Source organism: Oryctolagus cuniculus, chromosome 10 (assembly GCF_051225735.1).
Source record: "Oryctolagus cuniculus isolate XC-2025 breed Fujian yellow rabbit chromosome 10, ASM5122573v1, whole genome shotgun sequence".
Lineage (NCBI taxonomy): Eukaryota > Metazoa > Chordata > Mammalia > Lagomorpha > Leporidae > Oryctolagus > Oryctolagus cuniculus.
In genome coordinates, this window is record NC_142876.1 from 89,687,591 (window position 1) to 89,714,433 (window position 26,843).

A 26,843-nucleotide genomic window follows, 5' to 3' on the forward strand; every position below is an offset into this window, starting at 1 on the left:
CTAAAGTGCTCATTACACCCATATTAGAGAGGAGAAAAGCTATCAAGTAAATGGCCAAAGTCTGTAAACGGCAAAGCTGGGATACACTCTGATTCCTGTGCCACATAACCTCCTGCATCAGAATCTACCCATCTTTCAGTCTCATCCCTTCACAAAGACTCTATGGGGAGGTCTCAAGGCATAGAAGAGTTACTTCCACAAACTCCTTTGTTGATGTGGTCACAGTGTTTATATATTTCCTAGAATTCCTAAAAATCACCTTTTCCTCTATTTCATATCATAGGCAAAGTCAAAAATGTTAACAACAGCTTCCTCGTATCAATTAACATAGTTCAACATCAAATTTTGCTTCCAAAATGCACAACCTAAAAAACATCCAGGAAGAATGTTAATGCCCATCCTCCATCACACAGAATAATTTCAGCAGCTTCTGCCCAAATTGACCAATTGAGAAAATGAAGGGCTGTCAAGAGATTTTCCGCACCTTCTACTCACGGCCTTTACACACATGCAAGTAAGAGAAAATGACTGGTTTTACAAAAGAAAACAACTGGGTGGAAGAGGGATAAAATAAAGCAGGTATTGACTAGCCACGTGTTCTAGAAAACTCAGCTTCTGCCCAAGCACATCTGGAATCACCGTGATGCCCCAGTCAACATCTGTCTAACTGAGGATATTAGAAAAGGCAGTCAGCCAACACTTGTCATCCAAGCAAAAAGGTCAGTCCGGCAACCTGCCCGGGTTACAGAACAACATCATCTTCATGTCTTTTGGCTGGGGCAACGCTGGCTACCCTCTGCACACCAGTGTTTCCAGAACAACCGAAGCAGAAACGAGGACACCTGCTCTTGCGATCAACGCTAAGGGCATGGTCATTTGTGTCCCATGTCTACCAGATTTCCAAGAAGTGATTCTAAAATAGAGGTTAAAGAAATGCCTGCCACCCCTACAACCATCAAAACCCAACCCTGCTGTGCCCCAGAAAATTGCCCTCTACTGAAAATGTGGCTTGTTTTCAGCAATAGGCAGCTTAGTGGCCAGCAACAGGAGAAACAAATTCAGTTTCTCTCACTCACTCATTCTTTCTCTCCCAGACAGAAAGACAGAGAGGGTTCCCATCAGCTGCTTCCCTCCCCAAATGTCCATGATGATCCTGAGCAGGGGTCCAAAGCCTGTAGCAAGGAATTCAATTCAGGTTTTCCACTAGGGCGGCAGGAGCCATGTGACTTGAGCCACCACGGCTGCCTCCTCCCCAGATCTGTATTAGCAAGAAGCTAAAGTCAGGAGCCAGAGGCAGAAAGCAAAGCCAGGCACTCCTGTCTGGAACGCCAGCATCTTAACTACTAGGCAAGGCCCACCCCAACTTCTTTTTTAAAGATGGACTTCCACCACCACCACAACTTACACACTGAATTCTCTTTAAGAAGAAACTAAGTTTGGACAGTATGCTTCTTAAGATGCAATATACAAACGTGAGATTTCAGGAAACCACATACAATGATATCAAGATCTTGCTAATAGTCATTTTGGAGAGTGTTGTCTACAGACTTCTTATTCCTCAAATATGAGCATGACCAATGCTACCTACACACTGAAGACACAGCAAACAGAAGGCAGAGATGGACATAATGGATGAGAGTTAAGCTACCACTCCAGACGCTTGGTATCCCATGCTGGAGTGCCTGGGTTCAAGTCCTGGCTCTGTGTCTGATTCTAGTTTCCTGCTAACGTACACCCTGGTGAGCAGCAGGTGATGGCTCAAGTACTGGGGTCTCTGTCACCCATGTGGGAGATGTAAATTCAGTACTGGGTTCCTGGTTTTTCTGCAGACATCTGGGGAGTAAACCAGTAGATGGAAGATATATCTATGTCTCTATCGCACTCTCACTCTCTCCAGCTTCAGCCTGGTCCACCCTAGCTGTTTTGGACATTTGGGGAGTGAACCAGTCAACAGAAAATCTTACTGTCTCTACCACTAAGTGTTTCAAATAAGTAAAAATAAATCAATACCTTTTTAAGAAAGACAGAACCAGGGTATCTGAGCTTCAGCTTCAAGGGCACACTGATAGGAATGACATGACGTCATCCATCAACAACACACATGCTTGCACTAGCACATGTGCCAATATAATACATTTGTACACCACCAATACAGGCACTACAAAGCCCCAAACAAGCCACCAAACAAAAACTGGGAAACGTCTGTCCCTCGGGTGGAGAAACCACCTATATGTGGCTGGCAGCACCTCCAGGGATGAGCTGAGAATTGTCAATAACCACTGCGGGCAGCTGGGCGCCCCATCTCAAGGGGCAGCCACTGCTTAATTCTAGGTTACTGCTGTTGCCAAGCAAGCATGCGGGCCTTCGGCTGCTGAGCCTCCCAAGTTTTCAAGAGTGACCCTGAGTTTTATAGCATGAGGGCAGGAGTTTGCAGCTGTTTCTGTCACCATTGTCTCCCCATGCCTGGCACGCTGCAGGTCCTGAGAAAATACTCGTTTAGGCTGAACACCCCTGGCCAACTCCAGATAACCCAAGTGGCTGTCTTTCTCCATTTCCCTTTTTCAGAGCAGCACACAAGATCCAAAACTAGCTTTGTGTTCTCATCCTAGGCAGAAACTCCTGCCTGCACCACTTCAGCCATATCACATTATAGTCTGAAAGGCCACTCATAACTTTGTCGGCATGAGCAAGTCTCCATTTCTTCACATGGCCTCCAAAAGAAATGAGGGTAATGTTTACTTAAAATACAAAAAAAATCAGAGCAGGAAATGGTACAGCAGTTAGGATGCCCTTTGGGACAATCACATCCCACACTGGAGTGCCTGGGTTCAAGGTTACACTCTGCTTCTGATCCAGCTTTCTTCTAATACACATAGTAGAAGGCAGCAAATGATGGCTCAAGTAGTTGGGTCCCTGCCACCCACTTGGGCAAGCTGGACCGAATTCTCTACTCCTGGCATTGGCCTGGCCAAGTTGTTACAATCATCTGGGGAGTGAGCCAGCAGATGGGAGCTCTCTCTCTCTGCTTCTCAAATGAATAAATTTATTTATTTGAGCGACAGACAGACACAGACTGAGACAGAGATCCTCAACCTCCATCTGCTGGTTCACTTCCCAAATGCCTGCAACAGCTGATGATAGCCCCTGCTGAAGCTGAGAGCCAGGAACTCCATCCAGGACTCCCACATGGGTAACAGGAGCATCCCAGGCACGTCAGCAGGGAGCTGGATCAGAAGGGGAGTAGCCACAACATGACCAGGCATTCTGAAATGGGATGTGGGTATCCAAGGGGTGGCTCTGTGCACTGTGTCAGAACACCTGCATCATGAAATAAATTTTCAAAAATATTTTTAAGTAGCTTATAAGCATTCCACTAACCAAGATCTACTAGCCACCTTGCCTGCTCTGCCCTTGTGAAACTGTAGCAAGAATAGCAAGATAATCTAAGGGTTCTTAGCACCTTAGGAAGCAAACTGGTCACAGGAAAAAAATTAATTAACAGACATGCACTTCACAAATCACAAGATGCACTGGGCATTCAACCTGCACACGGCAAAATAATTTTTTTTAAAGATTTTTATTTACTCTAGAGGCAGAGTTAGAGAGAGAGGTCTTCCATCTGCTGGTTCACTATCCAAACGGCCACAATGAACAGGAGCTGGGCTGATCCAAAGCCAAGAGCCAAGAGTTTCTTCCAGGTCTCCCACATGGGTGCAGGGGTCCTAGCACTTGCGCCGTCTTCCACTATTTTCTCAGACCACAGCACAGAGCTGGATCAGAAGTTGAACAAGCGGGACTCAAACCGGTGCCCATATGGGATGCTGGAGCTGCAGGCGGCAGCTTAACCCACTGTGCTACAGCACTGGCCCCTGCAAAACCCTTCTAAAGGTCCCAGCTTGGAATCTGTAAACCCTAGAAGCTATTCAGGTAAGGATGAGAAAAACTACCTCAAAGAAATTGAAGATCTTGCCCAAGACCCCACAGCTGGCTGAGGTGGCTCCCACGGCTAACCCTAAACTCTGGAGGAAAAATCCAGAAGCCAAACCACTGCCAAGCACAACTCCCTCAGACAGATCCTGCAGTCATGACTCAGAGCCTGCAGCCCACACTCCGATGGTGTATGGGACAGTGAAACACCAGACCATTCATTACACAGTGACTATATCACAGCCCCAAACAAAAGTTCTCGAATCACAAGCCTAGTCGATGCAGGTTATTTTAAAGAGGAGGAGAGTCCGATGTAAAAACCTCTCCGCACCAACAAACCCAGACTCTCTTCACAGTTATTATCAGCTTACTCGGAAGCTAAAGTAATTTGCTGAAAGGTCTTCTCTTCAATGTAACCAAATGAAATCTGATGCTAATTGCATTACTTCCTTATTTAATTGTAGCAAACACAGGAAGACACCTTTATTTCACCCAGTATTGATGCTACTAGCTTATTTGGGCAAAAGTAATAGGGTAAAATATGTAACGCCTCTTTTAATTGGCCGTGCTGTGCATTAGGACAAACTACCTTAAAAGAGTAACGGCTCTGAAAATCCAATTAATTCTAGGAGATGATTAAAGAAACACCATCACCCGGTAACTTTAGACAAGTGCAAATCTTCTTCAGATTTGGTGTTCTCATTATTTAAGGTTCATTTATTTATTTGAAAGGCAGAGTTACACAGAGACAGAGTGAGAAACAGATCTTCCATCTGCCGTTTCACTCCAGAAATGGCCGCAACAGCCAAGGGTGGGCCAGGCTAAAGCCAAGAGCCAGGGTCTTCCAGGTGAGTGACAGAGGCCCAAGTACTTGGGCCATCTTCCGCTGCTTTCCCAGGCACATCAGCAAGGGACTGGATCAGAAGTGGAACAGCGGGCACTCATACAGACACCGATTTGGGACACCATGCCACATTGCTGGACCCTTGGTGTTCTCATCTTAAAAAAGGGCTAGGGACAGGGTTTGGCACGGTAATTAAAGCCATAGTTTGGGATGTCTGCTTTCCCCATCAGAGCATCTGGTTTGGTACCTGGATACTCCTCTTCCCATCCAACTTCCAGCTGACACACACTCTGGAAACAGCAGGTGATGGCTCAAGTACCTAGCTCCCTGCTACTCAAATGGGAGTTCAGACTGAGTTCTTGGCTCCTGGCTTCAGCCTGGCCACCTCTGGCTGTTGCAGGCATTTGGGGAATGAACCAGCAGATGGAAGATTCTGTCTATTTTTCAAATAAAATGAAAATAAACACATAAGATCTTAAAGCAAAATTTTAAAGTAGGGGCATTCATGGTTTCTATCTCCAGGGAGTATTTGAGGCACATAGGTCACTCAGACACAGCAAATACATCAGGACAAGTGTTTGGTGAATATGGGCTGTCATAATCATTGTTCCCATTTTAGAGAGTAAAATGATGAGGCCCATTTGTCCAAGGTAACTGCTGCAATGGATCAAAAATTTCAACCCTGGTTTCTGGGGTCCTGCTGTGGTTTCTGAATAAGTGGTATATGTACTCATCAGGACTCCCAGGCTCCAGCACCACCTGACCTCACCTCCACAAAACAACAGGTAGGGGCCAGAGCTGTGGTGTAGTAGGTGGGGCCACTGCCTGCAGTGCCAGCATTCCATGTAGGCACTGGTTCAAGTCCCAGCTGCTCCTCTTCTGATGCAGCTCTCTGCTGTGGCCTGGGAGGGCAGTGGAGGATGGCCCAAGCACTTGGGCCCCTGCATCCACGTGGGAGACCCAGAAGAAGCTCCTGGCTTCTGGCTTTGGATCAACTCAGCTCCGGCCATTGCAGCCATTTGGGGAGTGAACCAGCAGATGGAAGACCTCTCTCTCTCTCTGCCTCTCCGTAACTCTGAGTTTCAAATAAATAAATAAATAAATCTTAAAAAAAAAAAAAAAAAAAAAAACAGGTAACTCTCTCAGGGCACCCCAGCTACCTGATGACAGAGCTAAGACTACACAGGCCAGCTCTTGACCTCCAAATCCACTTCAGCAACAGCAATACTTTTTTTAAAACATGGATAGAACTCATTTGTAAATAATGATTTCTTTGCAAATATATCCTTTTGACAATTAAGAAGTTTCAATCTTCAAAAGTCAATGAAGAGAGCCAGCACTATGACGGAGCGGGTTAAGCTGCAGTCCGCAGCGCCCTGTATCCCATATGGACGCAGTTTGGAGTCCCAGCTGCTCCACTTCTGATCCAGCTCCCTGCTAATGCTCCTGAGAAATCAGCTAATGATGGCCCAAATGTCTTGGCCATTCCGGCCATCTGAGGAGTGAACCAGGGAATGAATCCCTCTCTGCCTCTTCCTCTCTCTCTAACTCTGCCTTCCAAATACAGTGGTCAAGACCCTTGCATCCATATTATCAATGCCTACTTTGAGTCCTGGAAACTTGGCTTGTGATCCAGCTGCCTACTAATGGGTATCCTGGGACACAACAAGTAACGGCCCTGGTAGCTGGGTCCCCACCACACAAGCAGGAGACCCAGACTGAGCTCCAGGGTCCTGGCTTCAGCCCAGTCTAGCCCAAGACGTTCCAGGTATCTGGGGAATGAACCAGCAGATAAAAGATTGATCGGTCTCTGTCTCTCTCTCTCTCACTTCAGCCTTCCAAATGAATAAATACAAATTCAAAAAAAGTCACTGATAATTCTTCATCAATCCATGAACTGCTGAGGGCCGAGTCCCTCTATACAAATTATTCCAAAGTAGTCAGGTTCATGTGATTTAAGAACACAGATTGATGAGACAGCAGTGGTTATCAAAACTGAAGAATCCCTTGGATTCATATGATCACTGATAGGAATTCCTCAAAAGTATATCCACTCAATTATATAACAACCTGCTTCGCACTCCTCATTAGCGAAATAGTAACACAACCCAAAAATAAGACTAGTTGTCCTATTTCTTCCACAGAAGTGTTACATATTCCATGAACTCTGCTTTCCTGTCTTCCTTTTTTTGCAGCCAGATCTCAGCAGCCAACTGTGTCACTTTGCTACTCCCCCAAAATAGATAAAGTGAGTGGTTTAAAAATCGTATCTTGTTGTTCGGCCAGAAAACCATCATGCCGATTTCAGTCTGAAAAAAGAAAAAAAAACTGATTAGCAAGTAGGAGCTAAAGAGGGGTGCATGGTTCTCTCTCACACGCTCTTCAGGACTGAAATCAATTATGGCGACAGGGACATGAGCGTGTTCAGGTGCCACACGAGGGCAAAACACATACAGGCATGAGAGGAACTCAAGTCACCCCCAACAATGACAGCAGCACAAGGCTGACCACGCAGGCCACAGGCCTGAGAACAGGACACATGGTAGAATCATATATATATATCCCTTGGCCGGCGCCGCGGTTCACTAGGCTAATCCTCTGCCTTGCAGCGCCGGCACACCAGGTTCTAGTCCCAGTCGGGGCACCGGATTCTGTCCCGGTTGCCCCTCTTCCAGGCCAGCTCTCTGCTGTGGCCAGGGAGTACAGTGGAGGATGGCCCAAGTGCTTGGGCCCTGCACCCCATGGGAGACCAGGAAGGAGAAGTACCTGGCTCCTGCCATTGGATCAGTGTGGTGCGCTGGCCGCGGTGTGCCGGCCGCGGCGGCCATTGGAGGGTGAACCAACGGCAAAGGAAGACCTTTCTCGCTGTCTCTCTCTCTCTCTCTCACTGTCCACTCTGCCTGTCAAAAAATTTAAAAAAAAAATCATATAGCCCAATGTTAGCCTGCAAAAAGCATTCTTCGAGGCCAGCGCTGTGGCATAGTAGGCTGTCTCAGCTTGCAGAGACGGCATCCCAGATGTGCACCAGTTCTTGTCCCAGCTGCTCCACTTCCAATCCAGCTCTCTGCTATGGCCTGGTAAAGCAGTAGAAGACGGCCCAAGTCCTTGGGCCCCTGCACCCACGTAGGAGACCCGGAATAATCTCCTGGTTCCTAACTTCACATCAGCCCAGCTCCTGTTCACTGAGGCCATTTGGGGAGTGAACCAACAGATGAAAGACCTCTCTCTCTGTCTCTCCCTCCCTCCCTCCCTCCCTCCCTCTCTATAACTCTGCCTCTCAAATAAATAAACATCTAAAAAAAAAAAAAAAGGGCAAGCAAGCAACTAAGCATTCTTCCATTTTAAGCTGTAAACTGAGTCCCCTTTTCAGGGCAACCAGGCAGCTATCTCAGACTCCAGAGAGGCCTTTTCAGTTCTGTAGACCTTTCAATGTCCCCATCTGACTAATTTCACGTGGCAGCCCTACATGCCAGTCCTTCCTCCTCACCCTCAACAGCCAAGCCAGGGACAAAACCCCATAACACATACTTGTATACATTGTTAAAGTGTTTATACATACAGTTGTCATTTTCATTTCCATTTTCCATTGACCCCATCCACATCTCTTTAATATGCATAAAATTAAACTAGTTAATTAGTGGAGTCCTTTCTATTAACTGTGCACAGCATTCACTCTTTGCATGCATTCAAGCCTCACAAAGACTTTGGAGTCAGGGTCCTGCCTCTACCCCATTTCACAGAGGACGCACAGCTAGTGACGACAGGCAGGCTGACACCAGAGGCCACCGTCTTAGCCCCTTCGCTCTGCTCTCAATAGCCACCTAGTTTAGAAAAAAATAAAAAGCATTAACAACTTCCAAGCTCCTAAAAGATTTCTCCTTGCTTCATGTTGACAAAACAACGTATTTTCTCTGAAGGGAGAGAACTTCCACTTTGCTGATGGCCTTGTCGAGCTAGTACATCCAAAAGGCTTCCATATCTGAGGCAGCTCATGTCAAGAGCCTTGGGCAATCACTGACGTCATACCTAAGAGTGTTATTTGTTAAATAAGCAACAAGAGACACTGCGCACTAACGTCCCATGCAGGCTCTCTGTCCACAAAGAGTTGCATCATGAGACTTAACAGTAAAACTTGTTCAAGAATCACAGTAAAACTTGTTCTCCAGAATCTTCTAGTGTATTCAATGGAGGATAATACTCTGTCTCATAAGTTGAAGTTATGTCTAAGAGCTCATAAAAGATGTATCATCCTTGGGTTCTTATTTAAAGACAATGAAGTTTCTAAAAGCAAAGACAGGGAGGAAGAAAGGGAAAAGGGGGGAAAAAAGTGAAATCACCTTCGAGAAGCAGCAATATAGATCAGCCCTTGTCTAGACTGTCTAGGGACAGTGCTCAGTTTTTCTACTCCATTCTTTCCTTTCTTCCTTCTTTCTGTTACTTTTTCTTTCTCAGACTCAACAGGAGAGGGAGAAGGAAGGGGGGCAGTGGGTGGAAGGGCAGGTATAGTGGGAAGAATTACTGTGTTCCTAATGTTGTATTTATGAGATGCATAGAAATCAAAAACAAAAACATACTGACTCCCATAAACTGGCAAACCGATGTCAAAGGTCTCATTCAATGTTCCAACTGCCTCCCAATCCCACCTACCCCCAGTAAAATAGTGATCCCATCAAATTCAGTTAGCGGGCTTCAGAGAGAAAAACCCAAAACACAAACACCTGATTGTGACCTGTCACTCCACCACTCAGCCCCAAAAGCATTTAAAAAATAAATGAATAAGGGCCAGCGCCACGGCTCACTAGGCTAATCCTCCACCTGTGGTGCCGGTACCCCAGGTTCTAGTCCCGGTTGGGGTGCCAGATTCTGTCCCGGTTGCTCCTCTTCCAGTCCAGCTCTCTGCTGTGGCCCGGGAGTGCCGTGGAGGATAGCCCAAGTCCTTGGGCCCTGCACCCGCATGGGAGACCAGGAGGAAGCACCTGGCTCCTGGCTTTGGATCGGTGCAGTGTGCCAGCTGTAGCGGCCATTTGGGGGGTAAACCAACGTAAGGAAGACCTTTCTCTCTCTCTCTCTCTCTCTCTCTCTCTCTCTCTCTCTCTCTCTCTTTCTCTCACTGTCTAACTCTGCCTGTCAAAAATAAATGAATAAAACAAATGTTAGGGACCGGCACCACAGAGCAGCGGGTTACACTGCCTCTTATAATGCTAGCATCCCATATCAGTGGTTCGAGTCCTGCTTGCCTTGCTTCGGCTGCTACTCCCTGCTAAAACACCTGAGAGGGCAGCAGAAGATGCCCAATGTGCCCCTGCTATCCACGTAGCAGACCCAGATGGAGCTCCACACTTCTGGCTTCAGCTGGGCCCAGCCCTGACAGTTACAGCCATATAGGGAGGAAACCAGCAGATGGAAGCTATTTCTCTCTCCCATTACTGCTTTTCATATAAATAAATCTTGAAAAAAAATTTAATGGATACATCAAGCACCACAATCATAAAACTCTTGAGCCTGCATAGCCCTGGAAAGCTGTCTCATGCAGCTTGTCCAAACACCAAACATTTGACCACAAATGATGACAAGAGAAATGGTCCCTCCAACTGTAGGTGTCGCTATAGGAGGGAACAGTGCTCATAGAGCCCTCTAGCTACTTCAAGCAATGTTCCACAGCCATCACTTGCAAGCCTAACAATCTTCTTCGTAATAGGAGTACGCCACCAATTCAACTGTCAAACATTTCACTTGTCATAGACTTTTCCGAACGTGAAACTCACCTACACCAGGATTTTTTAAAAAAGAGACATTAACTCTGTGGTCTTCGAAACATGACACTTAAGAATTGGAGGGAAAAAAGGCAGAGTAAAGACCAGTTTTTCAGATGCATTTAGCTATTTTGGAGTGATTATTCTGGCTGTAACTCCTTGTAAACAAAACACCAAGCTTCTTTTTTACAGCTTTGCATTTGATTATTCTAGCGGCACATGATACTACTGTAGTCCTGTGTTTACCCCTCTGAAAGCAACCTGGTCATTCCCATTCCCATTTCTCAGACAGAGAAACACACATATCTGGTCTTTCAATCACCTGCAAATATTTACCTAAGGCTGAAAGCAACTGTGGTACAACGTATGCCCAGGCAAGCTTGTTCCGGGGGAAATTCAGTGCTGCCACATTCCCCAAGAAGCTCACTGCCTCCCGGAAGCTGCTTTGACATTCCTATGCTCTACTCGCTAGCTCTCTCTAGCTGGCTGCTGGCTTTACCTCGATCCAGCTCAGATGGAGAACAAGGAGCTGCAACAGCGCTCCTTCTTGGCTTCCACTCCATCATGAGATGTGACGTAGGCCTTCCGTTCTCTCCAGACACAGTCCGAAACACCAGTTCAGGGGCCCAACCAACCCATCCATCATATGAGAGTGGTCAGCCTGTAAGCAAAGCATACCAGGGGCTAATCTGAGGGCATCAATTCCCATGCCCTGAATTTCTTCCATTAGCTCTGGGTTGTAAAATATGACTCCATGAAAACTGTTATCTCCCAGGATGAAAGTATTCATCGTAAGTTTTCAATCTATCAATACAGACCGCACATGCATATTATAATCTTCACACATGCTGCAAGTAAAATGCTAAATAGAAATCCAGACACTGAAAGGGCAGGGTGGGGGGTGTGGTACAGCAGGTTAGGCTGCTCTGGGGACTCCAGCATCTCATACAGGAGTGTCTGGGTTCAAGTCCTACCTCTGCTTCTGTTCCAGGTTCCTGCTAATGCGCACGCTGGGAGGCAGCAGCAGACGGCTCAAGAGCTTTGGTCCCTGCCATTCATGGAGAAGATCAGGTGGAATTCCTCATTGCTAGCTTCAGCCTGGCCCAGACCTGGCTGTTGCAGGATCTGAGGAGTCAGATAATAGATCAAAGAATCCCTTTTCTTTCCTTCTTTCCTCCCTTCCTTTCCTCTCTCCCTCCTTCCTTCCTTCCTCTCTCTTTCAAAGAAAACTAAACACAAATAAACAACAAAACAACCACCTTCCACTGTCAAGGGAAAGCATTAAGCCAACACCCTCTAGCCAGCCTTCATGTTTTCTTCACCTAGGAAAAGCTCATTTAAGCACCCACACCATCTCTTTAAGAAGTTTCCAGTAAAGGGACAAAAGGGATTCCGTTATAGGAAGTGCTGGAGAACATTGTAAAGAGATCCATTGCAAGAAGACAGTGCCTTTCCACCGGTGCCAGGCTGTAAGCGATTATGCTGTTAACATGGAGTTTTCACTCTAAAGGTAAATCTAAAAAGGCTTTCATTTTCTTTTGTTGCATTACATAATCTTTAGCATTCCCTGGATCATTCCAGGTAAACAACATCCTCTTTTATTCAGTGGAAACAGGTCCATAATGAAGGTGAGAGATGCAAAGGCTCACCGTGGCATAGTCCCTCTTCTCATATTGGCCAGCCTTCCCGTGACCTTTCTACCTGCAGCAAGCGCAAGTCCCCAGTTCCGAAAGTTCCCGTATGCATATTTGTATTCACGTTCTAACTTCCCCACCCGTCATGTGTCCACTGTCTGCCAGGAAACACTGCAGATTTTATCCACTAACTGTGGCACAGGAACCCAGTTTAGAGACCGGATAAAGAGTCTGCATTTTCAAACAAGACATGTGAAGGGGGCAAAACAAAAAAACAAACCTGTATGATCTCTCACCCCTTTCCTAAGAGTCAGATGGCTGACTTCCAAATATTACTCTTGCCTTCTACTACAAAGGAGGCCTTAAGGGATGCCCACGGGGACAAAGCATGCACACAGAGGTAGAAGGGGGCTTAGAGAGGAATTCACGATTCACCAGCCATCAATCATGGACCCGCCAACGTTGACACATCCCAAGTACACAGCCGGTCTTAACCGTCAGTAGGGCTTCCAGCGGCAGCGTCCTAGCTGTAACATAATTATGGCTCAAAACAGATCAGAAACAAAGAGAAGAATTTCACTCTGAGGGCCAAGGGAGAAGAAATCAATAATAAAAAAAAAAAGTTTGCTCTCAATAGCTAGGGAATGTAAAATAGATAAAAGGTTAACCCTCGCAAGTAACATTTTATATCTGTCAGAAGCGATTAAATTCCCAATGAATGGGGATATGTTTCAAATATCAAAAAAGAGCTGTATGTAGGATTTGTTATAAAATAAAGGAGGGGCCGGCACTAGGGCATAGTGTATTAAGCCTCCACCTGCAGCACCAGCATCCCATATGGGTGCCAGTTCGTGCCCTGGCTGCTCCATTTCAGATCCAGCTCTCTGCTAGGGCCAGGGAAAGCAGTAGAAGACGGCCCGAGTGCTTGAGCCCCTGCATCCATGTGGGAGATCCAGAAGAAGTTCGTGGCTCCTGGCTTCAGATCAGCTCAGCTCTGCCCGTTGGGGGCATTTGGGAGTAAACCAGCAGGTGGAAGACCTTTCTCTGTCTCTCCCTGTCTGTCTGTAACTCCACCTCTCAGATTAAAAAATAAATAAATTAATAAAAAATTGTAATAATACAGTAATAAGGTGCCAGCGAGGCTGCAGACACAGAGGAACAAAAAGCTGGGAATTGTGGAAGCTGGGGGGGGGGGGTTGTGTCTATAGGGGTCCATCACGTTTTTTTTTTTTCTTTTTATGTATTTTAAAAGATGCAGGAGAAGGTAACTTGCCTAATATCATGTCTGATGATACTTCCGCTGTGCACTTGGAAAGCATCAGTGGAAGCACTAACTGTGACCCTGGTCCCACACCTGCCACGCTGCTGTTGAAAGATTAAAGGCCACTACTGTTTCCTATCCGCTGGGAAAAGACCCAAGCCAGGGCTGTGCTTCCAAAAGGCTCCCCACACTACAGCTACCTTGTACCCTGGGCAGAGAACTCAAATGCAAACACAAATGCAAAGTTGGTACCATTCCAAAATAAGTAACAAGGGATTTGGATCAACATCTCACAAGGACCCTAATCCAAAATCAGGAACGTTTTTATCCCGTGTGTCAAACACATAAACGCTTCCTAGGTTCTGGAAGGCAGAAAGTGGGGGTTTCAAAGTGAACCGCAGCCCCCACCGGGTTTCAAGCCGGCCACGAGCAGCAGCCCGGAACCAAAGCCACCTCCTCGCGCCCAGATGCATCTGCAGCCCTCAGTGCCTCAAAACCTGGGCGCGCGCACCCCATTCCTGAGGCGTGGAGATGGCCGAGGCCAGCCCCAGGAGGTGGCAGTAGCCCGACCAGTGGCTCAGAGGCGCCCCCTGAAGTCCAGCGGTGCCACGGCACCTCGGGGTGTTGGGGAGGGGGGGGGAGAATGCCAGCTCTCCCAGCAGTGTGACATCTGAACTTTGCTGGCTTCAAAAGCTGCTACATCCCCTCAGGCCGCACTTTTCCAAATCAAACCCCGCTCCCCCCTCCCGTCCTCCCCCATCCCCCCCGCCCCCCGCGCCTCCCAAGGCTGCGCCTTCCCTCTCCCATACCACTGGGCTCCCGGATGAGGGAACGGGCTATTTACCTCGCAGCGTGGGCACGAAAAGAAAATGAGAAAGGCGAAAATGGTCCAAGCCCCAAGCAGGCGGCATCCCTGGCGATCCCATTTTGGATCGCAAGCTTCCTCGGCTACCAGGAACACGAACATCACGGTGGGCCCACTGACTGCATCCCCACGCTGAAGAAAGCCAGAAATGGCCATGGCAATGCCTCCCATTTCCCAGGGTTGCCCTCCGCTACCTCCCGTGACCCCGTTAAGGCAGGGCCATAGCAAAGCTCGACCCTGAGTGCATCTGAGCCCACTCAGGCGGCAAGTTCGCGGCCGAGAGGGGGAGTCTAGCAGCGGAGATGGTTAATACAGATACTGAGCAGTCTTCAAGGAACAGGGAGAGACAGCGATCCCACTCCCGTGGGCGCTGGCCCCGGCCGGGCATGTCTCCGGCCTCCGTGTTAGTGTGGACGCACGTCCCCGTTCAGTCTCTGCCTGGGTTTCTGAACTGTGGCAGGAGCTCTGTGCGGCTCCGGGGACAGGGGGATGCGCACAGAGAAACAGGGGTGCCCAAGGAAAGACAGGGCTTTCTCTGCCTCTGCGCCCCTCTAGGCTACTCCCGGGCGTGCAAAGGGGGCACTTGCTGCCAGTCTCTCCCCTGAGCGGGTCCGTATGGGGGCAGCGAAGACGCCCGCGCCCTGCTCCAGGGTGCACGACGGGGCTGAGCGATCCGCTGCACCAAAGCCCGGCGCTCCAGCCGCCCGAGGACAGGCGGCTGGAACTGGGCACAGCGGAAATAACGGAGCACGTTCCTCTTTCTCCTGATTCAGATAACGGACACCTATATGTATCCGGGAGCGGGCGGATGAGAGGGCACACAAACGGGGGATTGTCCGTCCTCAGGAGATGGAGAGGTGAAAGCGAACATCTCCTTCCCTCTCATCCGTATCCCCACTCCAGGGCAGAGGACGTGGCCTCCATCCCCAGAGAGGGGGCCGGACAGCTTCTAGGGAGACCTGGGGACCCTGCAAGAGAGAGGGAGGCGGCTGGCCACTGCCCTTCGGGAGGGAAGGAGGCGTCGGCCGGCTCAGAGCTGCAAGTGGAGGGTCGCCGAGCCGCACACCTCTACGTGCAGTGATTTATTATCGTCATCAATGGCCAATATTGTTCCTGTCTCAACCTGGCCAGAAGGGAGCAGGTCTGGGTCTGCCATCCGTGAACAGCCTGCAAAAGGCAGAGATGCAGGTAGGCAGGGCGCGCGAGACGGGGAGAAATCCGCCCCGGCGCGAACAGCAACCCAGCCGCCGGCCCGCCCCCTGCGCCCCGACCCCCGCGGCCCCGCGGAGCAGAGGGAGCAGAGCGGCGGAGGAAAGGGGCCTGAGGGAGCCTGCATCTCCCTAAACCGCTCGCTCCCGGTCCTCCCACTGCGCCCAGGCAGTCTGCCTCCCGCAGGCAGCCAAGGGCAGCCCCACGCCCCCAGCAGGGGGTTGGAGGGGGGCCCACCCCCGAGAGCAAAATGCAGGCTGCTCCCAACATTCCCCACACCCTCAATCCTCCGCCGTCAGCCTCCGGCTTCCATACCAAATACCAGTCCTCCCCAAGGGTCAGAGATCAGCAAAGCGAGGCCCCTCTTTCTGACCTCTTTCGATCCCTACCGGAGAGAGGAGCACACCCCAGACTCCCCCCAAGCCCACAGAGGCATCCTCCCACGGCCTCAGTCTCCCCAACGGCCCCCCAACTCTACCTCTCCCGATTGGCCGCGGATCAGCAAAGCAAGTCCCCTCTTCTCCCTACTCTGGCTCCCCCACGGCACCCCCAAACCCAAGCTGGAGCAAGAGAATCCCGGGTACCTACTTCTCCTCCCCGGGCGGTCCCCGTCTCCACCCTCCCCGACAACCAACCAGCCTCCCTAAACATCGCCAGGGCTGGCGGAACAGGTCTCTCTCGGTCCTGGGCACCCGGTTCCCCGCCACCCCCGCCGGGGTCCCCAGCACCGGCGCCCGAGCTCCGCGCCCCGGCGACAACTCCGCATCCCCCCGCGCGCGCCGGCTGGGGCCGCGTCCCCTCCGAGGCCGGCACTCACCGGGGAAGCACACGACATAATGGAGCACGGAACTGGTGATTTTCAGGAACAAAATCCACCAACACGGTTCCAGTAACCTCCGCATGTCCGAAAACGCACATCGAAAAGACGAAAGCAGGGGGGGATAAACTTGTTGAGTAAGTTCTCGCTTCGGTACGAGCCTCCGCTAAGCCTGGGCGCTTCTCCGGCTCGCCCGCTCCACGGGCCCCCCGCGCTCGGCGGCCCGAGTCCCCCTGGAATCCGGGAAGCCACCGAGCGCCCCCCGGAAAATCTCAAAAAGTGACCGCGAACGCGGAGCCTCGCTGGGGACGCTCCTCTCGGCGGAGACGGGCTGCGTTCCGTTCAGAAAGGCGCGAGCCGAGCAGGCAGGGCGAAGAGGCGGCGGGCGGCGGCGGCGGCGATGCCCCGGGCGCGGGGCAGGCAGGGACCGCAGGCGGCGGCGGCGGCGGCGAGCGGCGAGGATCCCCAAGTTGAGAGCCGAGAGCCGGCGGGCGGCGGCGGGGCTGAGGCGCGGCGCGGCGTCTCCGGGCTTCAGGCAGGCAGCTCCTTCCAGGGCCCCGGGAAGGAAGGAGGCATGTTTGCGAGCGGGGAAGGGGAGGGGAGCGGCGGGAGGAGCGAGCAGCCCCCCAAAATAGAAACGGCCGGAGGAAACCGAGGAAACCACAAAGGATCTCAGAGGGGCGCTGGGGCGAGGGCGCCTTCAGTCCATGCTCCTGAAAGTTGTGGCTCCGGCGCAGGCTGAGGAGGAACGGGGAGCGCGGGGCTGGAAACTGGCCATGCCTCCATACAGGAAGTAACATGTGAGCATGGATCCTGGCAGAGACTTTAAAGCCGGCGAGCGAGCGAACGAACGAACGAGCGAGCAGGGGGCGCGCAGCGGCGCTGGCGGCGGGGGCGCGCGGCGGCGGGGGCGCGCAATCCTGAGCAGGCGGCGGCGGGCGCGCGCCCCGCGCTCTTAAAGCAACCACGCTCGCCTCGCGCCTCCGAGGGGTCCCGCAGCTCCGGGGTGGCCGCGGGGCCCCGGGGAATGCAGGCTCTTACAGGGGGCGCTTAGGGGGACTAGGGACGACGCCCGCCCGGTTTTGCAGAGAGGGAGGAGGCTGCCTTCTAGAGAAGCCAGAGTGTCTTTGCCAGATTGCCGTGTTGCGAGATCTTAAAGACGCCGCGCGCTAGATCCCGAGACCACGGAGCTTGGGGATCTGGGACTTGGGGGGACCAACCCCTAGCCTGGGCCTGGGGATAGAAGGTGGGCCAGCCAGCCGCCTTTTTAGTGCCGGAGTGTTTCCTGTTCTGCTCCACCGCCTTGGCAGCGCCGCGGCGGGGCGCACCGCTCGCGCCCCCTGCTCGCGCCCCCAGCCCAGCGCATACCCGGGCTTGGAAACAAAGCCGAGCCAGCGGCCTTTGCACTCAGGTTACGTTGGGATTTGATTCCCACCCCCACTCCCACCCCTTTTCGGGCTTCCATTGGCCGAGTCCGCAGCTGGGGAGAAGGGGGAGGGGACTGAGATCGATCCCGGGCTTGCAAAAACCAGCTCTCTAGAGCTCCACACGGCGGATCGGTGGCTTGAGTTCTCCCAACTCGCAACTCCGCGGGAGACGGTCCCCGCGCCCCGGGCTGGCTGCTGGAAGTGCGTCCCTGGCCCGGAGCCGGGTGAGAGCAGCGCCGCGGGGCAGAGCTGATCTGGCCGCTACCCAACGAGCCGCCGCTGCTGTAGCAAGCGGGCAGAGGCGTCCGGTGGTCGGGGAGGGAGCGGGCTTATCCGCCGTGAAGTCTCGTCCCCTGGCGCTCCGAGAGATCTCTATCGCTTAGGCTTCGGAGCGCCCCGTTTTCCCCCTGTCGCCCCGGGTGCGCCAAGTGGAGGAGGCGGCCCTTTGATGAAGTGTGTAACTGAGCCAAGGTAATTAGCCATTTGTAATTTTTGCCTAATATCTCCGTGCAGACGCGATCTTGACACGTTTTTGGCGGCTCCCACCCCGGCAGGGTCCCACACCCACGCGAACATCCCACCCGGACGCCAGGTTCTCGAAAGCTATACAGATGTTCGGAGATCCTCCGGCAAGATGTGATTAGGGAAGCAGTTTCACACCCACACTTCCAAAAGAAAAACCTTTGAAAACTTACAAACTAATAAAAGCCAGGAAGTTCCCGGGGAGGGCCCGGGCTCTATCTTTAGCGGGGAAGGGGGTGAACACCCTCCCCCAGGGTGGGGAGCGAGGCGAGTTTGTTTGCTTTGGAATTTGGTGCTTCCTGGTTTTGTTAAAAATCGCCGCTCCCTCACAAATGCCTGCGAGGACCGGTTTTCTTGGAAGTGTTCTCTTAACCGACTGTTCATGCGCCGCGAGGAGCTGAGAGACAGGTTAGAATGACCCCAGAGGGCCCGACGACCTTCTTAGACATTAATAAAATGGCAACAATCAGTGGAACTTGCCCAACACGTGGGTCAGCATCCTCAGGTGAGTTCCGGCCTCGGTAAAATGGAGGTAGGAAAAGCTGCCCTTTGTGGGATGCAGCAGACCCTGCGCTGGGGTGGTTTTGTTGTTGATGTTGTTGTTTTTCCATAAGCCATTTTTGAGTTCAGCCCGTGAAGCGTTGGGCACCCACCGTGTGCACTGCAGCATACTGGGAACACAGCCGCCGTGAACCCAAAGAGCAAGACCCTAGTGGTCTTTGGGGAACCTACCTCCTGAAGTGCATGCTGCAACCTCTTGGGGAGTCTCCACAATCATTCGAGTTGTTAAGAATTATTTTCCCCATGCCCAGGGGAGTAAAATGAGGGCTTCCCAGCTACTGAGTAGCAGAGCTCAGATTCTGAACCCTGGCGCCTTGGCTTCCTGTGCTGTGAAAAACAGGCAAAGGAGGGGAGATGGTTTGAGAAGAGGCTGAAATGTGGAATGGAATGAAAGAGCTTTAGTGTTAGGCAAACTTCACATGGGCTCCGTGCAGGAGACTCCGACCTGTGCTACCTTTTCACAGCAAAATAGGTCTCCGCTGGTGATTCTTGTAGGGCCCCCAGTGTGAAATTTACCCCAGCCCTTCCCCTACCAGTTCCTATAAAAGAATTTTACAGGCATACCAGGCAGATCGTTTTCATTGATTCTACAACCAATTACAGCGCAAACCACCAGACACCGTTTCAAGGGCTGGCAGCACAGGAGTCACCTAGCAGCAGCTCCAGCGAGCCCCTGCCTGTGCATACAACCCTCCCCTGCAGCTGGACACAGCCAGCCGAGGGGTGGACAAGGGGAGGGGCCCGCAGCCCTGGTGGGAAGAAGAGAAAGCAACAAAGAGAAGCTTAAAACAACACACACTTACCTTCTCCCAGTTCTGGCGCTCAGAGGGCTGGGCACACCTTCCTGAGTCCTCTGCTCCCCGTATCCTCCTGCTGACATCAAGGTGTAGGCCATGCTGCATCATCTGGAGCTGGGGTTCCACTGCCACTCTCTTTCATATGATGGCCCCAACTCAGTTCCTTGTGGTCGTACGACCTGCATCCCTGATTCCTCGCTAGCTATTGGCAAGAGTTGCTCCCAGGGGTGCGCGGCTTCTTCCAAGCCAGCAAGAGAACCCCACACGTGGCTATGAAGAAGTCTTGGGAAAGACAATCACTTTGGCTATACAAGTTGACCTATCAAGAGAGTGACTCTCCCTCACATTCGCAGGTCATAGTCATTCTCAAGAAGGAGGGATTACACACCAGGCAGAGGGAATCTCAAAGAACATTCTAGAATTCTGCCTGCTATATGCTGGTCACCTATTTTGAGCACAGATCTTCCTCAGCTTTCCATAGAGTTGTGCCCCAATAAATCCATCATAAACAGAAAATATCATAAGTGAAAAATACATTTCATATCCCTAACCTATGAGACTTCAGAGTCAAGCAACACAGCCCATTGCAGGGTATGGGTGATTTCCCCTGATGATCAGAGTTGACTGACAGCTGCCTTACTGTCACTGCCCAGCATTGCAAGAGAATACCCGACAGCACATTGCTAGCCAGCAAAAAGATCCACGCGCAGAAACTGAAGTCCCATTGCTGCAAAATGCATACCGTGTTTGCACCATCATAAAGTCAGAAACACTAACCCTGAGTTCAGCGCCGTGTAGATACATTGGTGGTTGAAGGAAGGAACTCTGAAGCTGTTCTGTTGGGTTCTGATGTTACTTCTGTATGCATGACCATAGGTAGGCAAGTTAACCACTCTGTGCCTGGGCTTCCTCGTTTGTAAAGAGGGAATAATAACTGCTCCTCCTCCTAAATTGAGAGGATGAAAAGGAATTAATATACATAAAGTACTTTAAGCAGTGCCAGGCACCTAATAAGTATTTGGCAAATGTAAGCCATTACTGTTATCTGTGTACCCAGCTATGTGATAGGGAATGAACATCTGTTATTTTCTACCTGCTCAGCCTCCATTTCTTCTCACAGTGGGGCCTAGGGTTCCTTTACACTAGTCTCCCCACACGGTCTTGCTGAGCCTAATCTGTTCTCTGCACACCTCTCCCCTGTACCTGTCCACCTCCATGGCTCAGCAGTGGGCACATGCCCCAGCCCTGGCCATTGGGAGCATTCCATGCCCCTGGTCTGACTGGCTTAGGACTGCTGTGTGTTTCTGGTTAGACCCAGTGAGAATCGAACTTGCTCTTGGGTTTGCCAGACTGAATGAACTTAAGCCTTGAAATACAGAAAGAGCCCCTTTGGCTTGAACCTGGAATATGGCACATGAAGGAAAGTAGAATGGAGAGATAGGGCTACCAAATCTATGGTATCTAAGCCAGACCAAACGCTGGGTTTTCAGTTACTTGAACTGATAAATTCCTCTTCCTCCTTGTGCCCTTTGAGACGGGTTTTATTTTTTGAAACTTGAAACCTGGAACCAATGGTGACGAATAAGTAAATCATCCATGTTGTATAAAGAAAGAAACAGGAGCTGTTAGAATTAAATCGACCTAGCAAGGTGACTGACATAATTGAGTGATGTAGCTGAGCAGCTCTATGTTAAACAACAAAAATGCAAGCTTCTGACCCCAGATCCCCTATAGCAATCGTTTATGTTGTGTAGCACGTTATTCCAACAGTTAGTAGTTTGAAACAACCACTGTTTTATTTGTTCCTGTTTGGGGCTGGGCTCAGCTGGGCAGTTCTGCTGGTCTTGTCTGAAGATGCATGGCCTCAGACGACATCAGGCAGCTGTTTGGCAAATTCGTGCTGGCTGTTGACGTGGACAAGTCAGTCCTCATGTACTGACCTGTGCAACAGACTGTCTCGGTCTTACTCACAAAAAGATGTCAGGATAGTGGGACAGTGACAGTGAAACCCGGAAGGCATCTTAAGACTTCATCTTAGCAGTTGGATGACATCACTTCCACTGCATTTTATTGGTCAGCACAAGTCATAAGGTCAAGCCAGATTCAAGAGGAGGTAGAAATACTCCAAAGCATGATGGGAAGAGCTGCAAAGTTACACAGCAAAGGGAAATGTATTTAGGGAAGGAAGGAATTGTGGCCTTCTTTGGAAATAATCCATTTCATCTACTGTTAAAACTAAATTGTCAGGCACGTGTGGAGCCTAGCAATTAAGATGGCCATGTCCCGTGTTGGTGAACCTAGGTTCAAAGCCTCAATCAAGCTCTGACTGCAGCTTCCCACTGTGCAGATGGTGGGAGACAGTGGGTGATGGCTCACATCACTGGGCTCTGGACACCAACATGAGAGACTTGGATTGAGTTCCTAGCTCCCAGCCTCGGCCCAGCTCACTGCTGGCCTCTTGGGAAGTGAACCAGTATATAGGAGAGCTCTGTCTCCCAAATACATAAATACATTTTTTTTTGAAACTTAAAACCATTTTTAAAATGGTTGAATTGTCAAAGCTATATTGCAAAAAGATAGGTTGAAGTCTTAACCCTTAGTACTTAAGAACATGGCTTTACTTGGAAATAGGGCTTTTGCAGAGGTAATCATGTTAAAATAAGGTCATTAGTGTAGGCTCTAAACTAATATGATGGTTGTCATTACAAACAGGGGACATCTGGACACAGAAACGCACACCCTAGGAAGAGGAGAAGAAGACACAGAAAAAAAACAGCCCTGTGATTAGAATGAAGAAATCCACAGTCAAGGAATCCCAAAGACTGCTGGCTACCATCTGAGGCTAGGAACGGGCAAGGAATTTCCCTACAGGATGTGGAGGGAGCATCGCTCTGCTGACACTTTGATTTTGGACAATAAATGGTTGAGGTGCATTGTTACAGTGGTGCTAGGACAGTAGAACAGAGCCTGTTAACTTTTTCCCCTAGATGGTTTTCACTCTGTCCAAGAATGGCTTAGAAAACAACACCAACAACAAGCCCATTTTTAACATCCTGAAGTTAAATTTTGGGGCAGTGTTTATTTTAGGGGAAAATAAAGCCTTAACAAAGCAAGTTGATTCTTTAAAAAATGCAACAAAGAAAAACTTCAAAATCCTTTAACAATAATATTTGTTGTAACATAAAACGTGCTATCCAAGTGGCTGCAAAGAATGACTACGTGGTTGTGCTAGTTAATGCGCTACTTAAAAAGGATTAAGTAATCATAGCAATTATGACTGATAAGGCCCAAAATGAACCAACTAGAACAAAGAAAGGAAGTTGCTGACTCATCTCGCTGGTGGGAAGTTGAAGGCTCCAGGTAAGGCTGGATTTAGCAGCTCCAACAGTGGCTCCACATTCACTCTGACCCTCCCACGGCTCTGCTCTCCTTGGCTTTAGCTTCCCTCCCTGCTGTTCTCTCCTGTTATCCATAAGGATTCCCAAGAATGTCTTCCAATTGATCTTACACCCTTGCCTGGACTAGGGTCCTAGATTTGGCCAACCTGGAGGTAGAGGCAGGACTCAATCCTGATTGTCCACAACTTCCAAGGACAAAGGATAGTGGTAGGCAGAAGAAAGTAGCTACAATTTTGTTTCCTCCTTGGCACAGCACTCTAAAGTGGGACCTATTACTATTTGGATTGGTCAGCTTTTCATCACTGTAATGAAACACTTGACACAGGCTATTTGTAAAGGAGAGGTTTATTCAGTTCACAATTTTGGAGTCCAAAGGCATGGCAATGGCATCAGCTGAGATCTGGGAAGGACCTCGTAGTAAGGGTGGGCTGCACAACTGCTGTAGGAGTAAGCCAACAGGATTGGGAATCAGGAAACTGGGTAGGGCCTGGCTTGCTCTTTTTAGAACAACTTTCTCCCAAGAACTCAAGGGGTTACACGAGAACTACCTCCCGGAGGTGCTTCCAGTGACCCATCAACTACCACAGTGCAGACCAAACCTTCAATTATAATAGACCCATGCAGCAGGCTCAAACCACACCCAAACCATAGCAGCATCACCACTTTATGTGAAGCCTGGAACAAGGACATGGCTCAGTGGTTAAGATTCACCTTGTAACACCAGCATCCCATTTCAGACTGGCTGAGTTTGCATCTCTGCTCTGCTCTCAGTTCCAGTCTCTCATACCCTGGGAGGGAGCATTAGTCCCTGGGTCCTTGCCACGCACATGAGAGAACCAGATTGAGTTCCTGCCCCTGACCCCAGCACCAGCCAAACTCTATCTTCGCTGGCATTTGGGGAGCGAACTAGTTGATGGAAAATCTTTGTGTGTCTGTGTGTGTGTATCTTTCTTTGGCTTTCAGATAGGAAAAATAGATCGTCTATTTGGGATCATTTATAAAATTATATATATATGTATTATATAGCCATCCAGTGGAACATTATACTGCCATTCATGATCATTTTTAAATTGTTAAAACCTGAAATGTTTTTCATATTACCATAATAATGCTCTCCCCTATTGCAGAAAATAAGGGGAACTCATAAAAACATGAATTTGAAAGCAATAGATTTAGATTTTCTCTTAAGATTTTCTGTGTTATTAAGAGCCTCCTAAATTTTCCTGAAATGGCTGTTTTCCCACATATATAATGTTTCTGCTACATAACCGCTAAAAAATCAAACTAAAGAAATAAAAGGAAAAAATCCATACGTGAAATATTCATTGATAATATTGAATGCTAGTGAACATGTAGTGAAATGGTTACTCGTTGGCTACAAGTGAAATAAGAATTGGTATAAATGTTCTAAAAACCAAAATGTATCCAAAAATCTTGGTATGTTTTCATCTAGAAATTAAACTTTTAGTTCTCTCTTAAAACAGAGAATCAGAAATGGAAATCCCTCAAATATTTATGAAGCTGTTCCTTGCAATAGTATTTATAATAGCAAATTATAAATATGCAACAATAGGTTGGAAAACCTAGTATCAACATAGTAGGTTACTTTATAGATATTAAAACAATGTGTATAAAAATGTGGAGAAAATACTGACCTTAGTTTGAAGTGTAAACACCAACACATAAATTTAAATATATACTCTTAGCTCAACTTTATAAAAAATCCATATGCATATTTAAATGATTAGAAGGAAATATACCTTAACATTAACGGTGATCATCCCAGGTAGGTAAATTGCCAGTGATATGTTTTCTCTTCACGTATTTTTATGATTTCAAATTTTTATTTATTTTCTTCAAGGAGAGAGAGAGAGAGTTCCCATGCACTGGCTCACTCCCCAAATGCCTGCAGTGGCAAAGGCTGGCATGGAGCCAGAGCTGAAAGCTGGGAACACAACCCAGGTCTCCCACATGGGTGGCACGAACTCAGTCATTCCAGCTGGCATTGCTCCCTCTCAGATCCTCCATCAGCAACAAGCTGGAGTGAGGAGCCGGAGCCAGTGTGGGACATGGACATCCTAACTGCTGGAATGGATGTCTACTCACATTTCTTATACTTCTGGACTTTTCTACAATGAAAATTTTTAAACAGAAACATGTATTTGAAAATATTTTAGAAGTCCTGGGACCAGCACTGTGGCATAGCGGGTAAAGCTGCCACCTGCAGTGCTGGCATTCCATATGGGCGCCAGTTCGAGTCCTGGCTGCTCCACTTCTATGTGGAGTCCTGGCTGCTCCAGCTCTATGTTATGGCCTGGGAAAGCAGTGTAGGATGGCACAAGTCCTTGGGCCCTGGCACCCATGTGGGAGACCAGGAGGAAGCTCCTGACTCCTGGCTTGGGATTGGTGCAGCTCCAGCCACTGAGGCCATCTGGGGAGTAAACCAGAGGATGGAAGACATCTCTCTCTCTCTCTCTCTCTCTCTCTCTCTCTCTCCCCACCCCTGCCTTTCTGTAACTGTGCCTTTTGAATAAATAAATAAAAGATTTAAAAAAAAATTTTAGAAGTCTTGCTGCCTCGATAAATGCCATGAAATTTCTGTGAACAGAGAACATTTAGTCAGAGAGTCAAATTATAGCTCCTTCAAATTTACAGTAAACCCACTTAATTCTTATTCTTGTGTGAAAATATAAGGTTCATTGCTTAGCCAGTACTCATTAGAGAATTCTCAAAAGCCCAAGAAACATATTCCTTTCAGCATATCAAACAAGTGGATGCTCAGCAGCTCAGGGATCCTTTTAGAAGATCAAGTTGTTTTAAGAAAAATTAACTGGAAGCAGCCATTTTTATTGTACTAGCCACATGCCACCATATCCAGGTGGACTAGCTTGGAATATAACAAATGCAAGTAGCAGAAGGTTATCATTAACCTTAATTATTCTCTTTTTAATATTTAATCAATATGTATTTATAAATATTACTGGTACTCATAAAATGTTTACAAAAACATTTACTACTTGTATTGATTGTGAGTTTTTGTTAAACTTCAACAGCAAACAATATTCACTGTTCATGTTATACCTCTTGCTCCTTTGTCCTGGCTAAGAGAATACTGCTTTATCCCAGCCTCAATCCCACTTATTTTATGTGTGATTTTCCATCCACCTTTGCAACCAGCAATAGTCACATGATTTAATTCTAGCCAATAAGACTGAAGCAGAAGACTGGTAGCTTGGATGCTTGTAGAAAGCTTGCTTGTAAAGGGGTTAGCAAGGGCCACTGCTGTGGTCTGAAGCACTGGCATCCAATATGGGCACTGATTCTAGTCCCGACTACTCCTCTTCCGATCCAGCTCTCTGCTATGGCCTGGGATAGCAGTAGAAGATGGCCTAAGTGCTTGAGCCCCTGCACCCACTTCGGAAGACCCAGAAAAAGCTCCTGGTTCCTGGCCTCGGATCGGCGCAGCTCCAGCCATTGCAGCCATCTGGGAAGTGAACCAGCAGATGGAAGACCTCTCTCTCTGTCTCTACCTCTCTCTGTAACTCTCTTTCAAATAAATAAAATAAATTAAAAAAATAAATAAATAAAGGGGTTGGCAGATGTCTGCCTCCTGAGGAAAGACCACAGCACTACCTCTAATCTTCCAAAAATTTGAATGTGAATTTGATCAGGCTGCTAGATCCAACTATCAATAATTAAAGCAAATACAAAAGAAAGAGGAACATGTCCATAACAATTAAATCAGGCACTGTCACACTGTGGAAAATTACACTGCAGATGTACTTTTGTGGGGCGGGGGGCAACTAATTTATTTTTCCCCCAGAAACC

General features: G+C 48.9%; 2 protein-coding genes across 7 annotated transcripts in view; one reads left to right on the plus strand and one right to left on the minus strand.

Annotated features, from left to right (window-relative positions):
* PTPRG (protein tyrosine phosphatase receptor type G) overlaps nt 1–16,444 on the minus strand; it is a 778,020-nt gene extending 761,576 nt beyond the window's left edge. For all 5 annotated transcript variants that reach the window (XM_051852247.3, XM_008260863.5, XM_008260864.5 and 2 more), the window contains exon 1: nt 16,311–16,444. In XM_051852247.3, coding sequence (XP_051708207.1) covers nt 16,311–16,395 — 85 coding nt within the window. In that variant the 5' untranslated portion in view covers nt 16,396–16,444. The remainder of the gene's footprint in view (nt 1–16,310) is intronic.
* Nucleotides 16,445–16,710: 266 nt separating this feature from the next.
* Nucleotides 16,711–26,603, plus strand: LOC127492428 (uncharacterized). Of its 2 annotated transcripts, none has more exons than XM_089305493.1 (3): nt 16,711–18,764; nt 22,330–22,977; nt 26,368–26,603. In XM_089305493.1, the coding sequence occupies exon 1, from the start codon at nt 16,711–16,713 to the stop codon at nt 17,050–17,052; it is 342 nt and encodes a 113-aa protein (XP_089161619.1). In that variant the 3' UTR covers nt 17,053–18,764; nt 22,330–22,977; nt 26,368–26,603. The 2 variants fall into 2 exon arrangements, with proteins under 2 accessions (XP_089161619.1, XP_089161620.1); XM_089305494.1 differs by having other exon boundaries at nt 16,711–18,208.
* The last annotated feature ends 240 nt before the right edge of the window (nt 26,604–26,843 follow it).